The 2,547-nt window shown below is 33.6% G+C and overlaps 1 protein-coding gene across 1 annotated transcript; it reads left to right on the top strand.

The window, feature by feature from the left end:
- Nucleotides 1–920: 920 nt before the first annotated feature.
- Nucleotides 921–1,753, top strand: LOC109000655 (dehydration-responsive element-binding protein 1F-like). The gene has a single exon (XM_018977608.2). It carries the CDS (start codon nucleotides 953–955, stop codon nucleotides 1,751–1,753), a length of 801 nt encoding a protein of 266 aa, XP_018833153.1. The 5' UTR covers nucleotides 921–952.
- Nucleotides 1,754–2,547: the final 794 nt, after the last annotated feature.

Genomic DNA, 2,547 nt, shown 5'->3' on the forward strand with positions numbered 1-2,547 from the left:
CTATGAGAAATTAAGCTCATGTAATATTTAAATATCAATAAAATATTGAAAACCCTTTAAGCTCCTCTTGAATTATATTTTAAACTTTTAAAATTATTTGAAGCCTTATAATAATTTTAAAGTAGACTCATTTACGACCGAAAATATATAATAAGAAAAATGAACTCTTTGTAAGTTTTTAAAATTATATAATATAAGTACTTTTTGCTTGAAATTCATCATGTGCAATGAAAACAACTCATTTAGTTACACAGATGAGATGAAATGAGATAAAAGTTGAGTAAAATATTGTTAGAATATAATTTTTCAATATAATTTTTGTTTTAAAATTTGAATAAGTTGAATTATTTATTATATTTTATGCGAAAATTTGAGAAAATTATAATGATTAGATAAGATAGTTTGTGTAACCAAACGAGACTAATAATCATTCCGAATAGAGGTTTAGAACACAACTCTTCCTAAATAAATTTAATGGGAAGTTAAATATGGAATGTTGATCATGATAAATAATTGCTCAAATACGAGGTTGGGTTTTTTTTTTTTTTTAAATTACATTCGACAAAATTAGGAACCAAAAAAAGGAACACAGACAGAAACTTCAAATTATTTGGAACCTGCAATAACATCATGCAGTATCAAGAAGTCTAACAAGTACAATTATTTAGTTACATTCACACATATATGGATGTAATTTCAAATTAATAGGCCCCTCTTATGTTGTTTCACGTGCCCAAAAATGCGACCTTCCTGCACCGTGTTCACCCCGTGTTCGATCGATCATTGTACTCCTCTCTTTAATTTGCTTCGTTCCTAAAGCCAAATATGCTGGACATTTAATTATATTATAAATAGCATTCAGATCACAATGATCGATCCATGCACTCTGATCTCTAAACGAATTAATTAGCTAGCTACGATCCCTCACCCAATTTAGCATATATTACGCACAATGGACTCTGATAATATTCAGTCTTTGTCTTCCTTATCATCATCTAATTCCTCATGCCAGCTTTCTCCATGCAGTGCATGGTATAACCCTAACCCTCCATTAATATCCCAAGCTCCATGCATATCATCACAGAAGCGAATTAAAGTCGGGAGAAAGAAGTACAAAGTGACGCGCCACCCATTATACAAGGGCGTTCGGCAAAGAAACGGCAAAAATTGGGTTTCTGAAATACGTACTGGACCGAAAAGTAAGTCGAGAATATGGTTGGGGACTTATGCTACCCCAGAAATGGCAGCTAGGGCATATGATGCGGCTGCCTTAGCAATTCGAGGAACTATGCAGGCTGTGCTCAATTTTCCTGACTCAGCTTGGCTTGTTCCACGAGCTAGGTCGTCTTCTCCTAGGGATATACAGGAGGCTGCTTTCATGGCCGCTGAGGCTTTTAGGCCAGGCGTTGTATCGTCTTCCTCCTGCTCCTCCAATACTACTGATCTTCTACCCAATAAGACCAAAGATAAGGTTTTGGAAACTTCCAAGAGAGAGAACAAAGATCAGAAGGTCTTAGAACCTTTGTCATTAGAAATTATCTCTGCTAATAAGAGCTCCTCTGATGATGATGAAGAGGTTCCAAACCAGTATAGTACGTTTTTCTTTGACGAGGAAGCATTGTTCAATATGCCAGGTTTATTGGACAGCATGGCGGAGGGCTTGATTCTTACACCACCGGCTATAGGTAGAGGATTTGATTGGGATGATCATGACTTTGCATGTGACATGGACTTGACTTTATGGAGCGATTGATTATATCAAATTAATTATTAGGTCATGTTGGCGGTAGAAATGAGGCCAGAAAGAGATCGTGCATACATGCATGTGATCATGATCATTTGCCGGCCAACTAAGGATCATTATATAGCATGATTGGCGTACAGTACGTACGGTAAACTATATACATACATATAATATATATATATATATATATATATATAAGAAATTTGGGATATATTTAGCAACGAAAAAATTTGTTAATGCAAAAGAATTAATGAAAAATCGTTGGTACGAAACATCATTTGAAAGTACTGTTTTTGAATGGTTGCCATAGTTCTAGGGGTAAACACAAAATAAGAGATATATATATATATATATATATATATATGCAAGTACTAGTTTCTTTTACCATTGCAAGATGTCCTTGTAACGATTAGTATTTGTGGTCATAATTGCTAAAACTCTAGATTTCGGAATGATATCTTTCATTTGGAAAATATTAATTTCGCCGTAATTGATTGCGTGTTTCATAATTAGAGACAATTGCATGCTAGTACATATCGGTGAATATAAATAAAAATTCAATTGATATTATATAATAATTTCGTAGAACTTGTGTTATTCAGTACCAATGATCATCTACTTCATTACATAATTATTATGTTTTGAAATAATATATTAACTAAAAGTCACCACTTTCGTGCATGATCGAGACAAATCATCATATATATATATAGATAGTTATATATATGAATAAATTTTGAGAGCAGCCACTGTGTAGCTACATCCGATGCATGCTTGACGTGTCCGAAACTGTGCGTTTCGTT

Source organism: Juglans regia, chromosome 14, assembly GCF_001411555.2.
Source record: "Juglans regia cultivar Chandler chromosome 14, Walnut 2.0, whole genome shotgun sequence".
NCBI lineage: Eukaryota > Viridiplantae > Streptophyta > Magnoliopsida > Fagales > Juglandaceae > Juglans > Juglans regia.

Coding starts and splice junctions, on each gene's coding strand:
- LOC109000655 (XM_018977608.2), top strand. CDS start 953: ATGGACTCTGATAATATTCAGTCTTTGTCTTCCTTATCATCATCTAAT.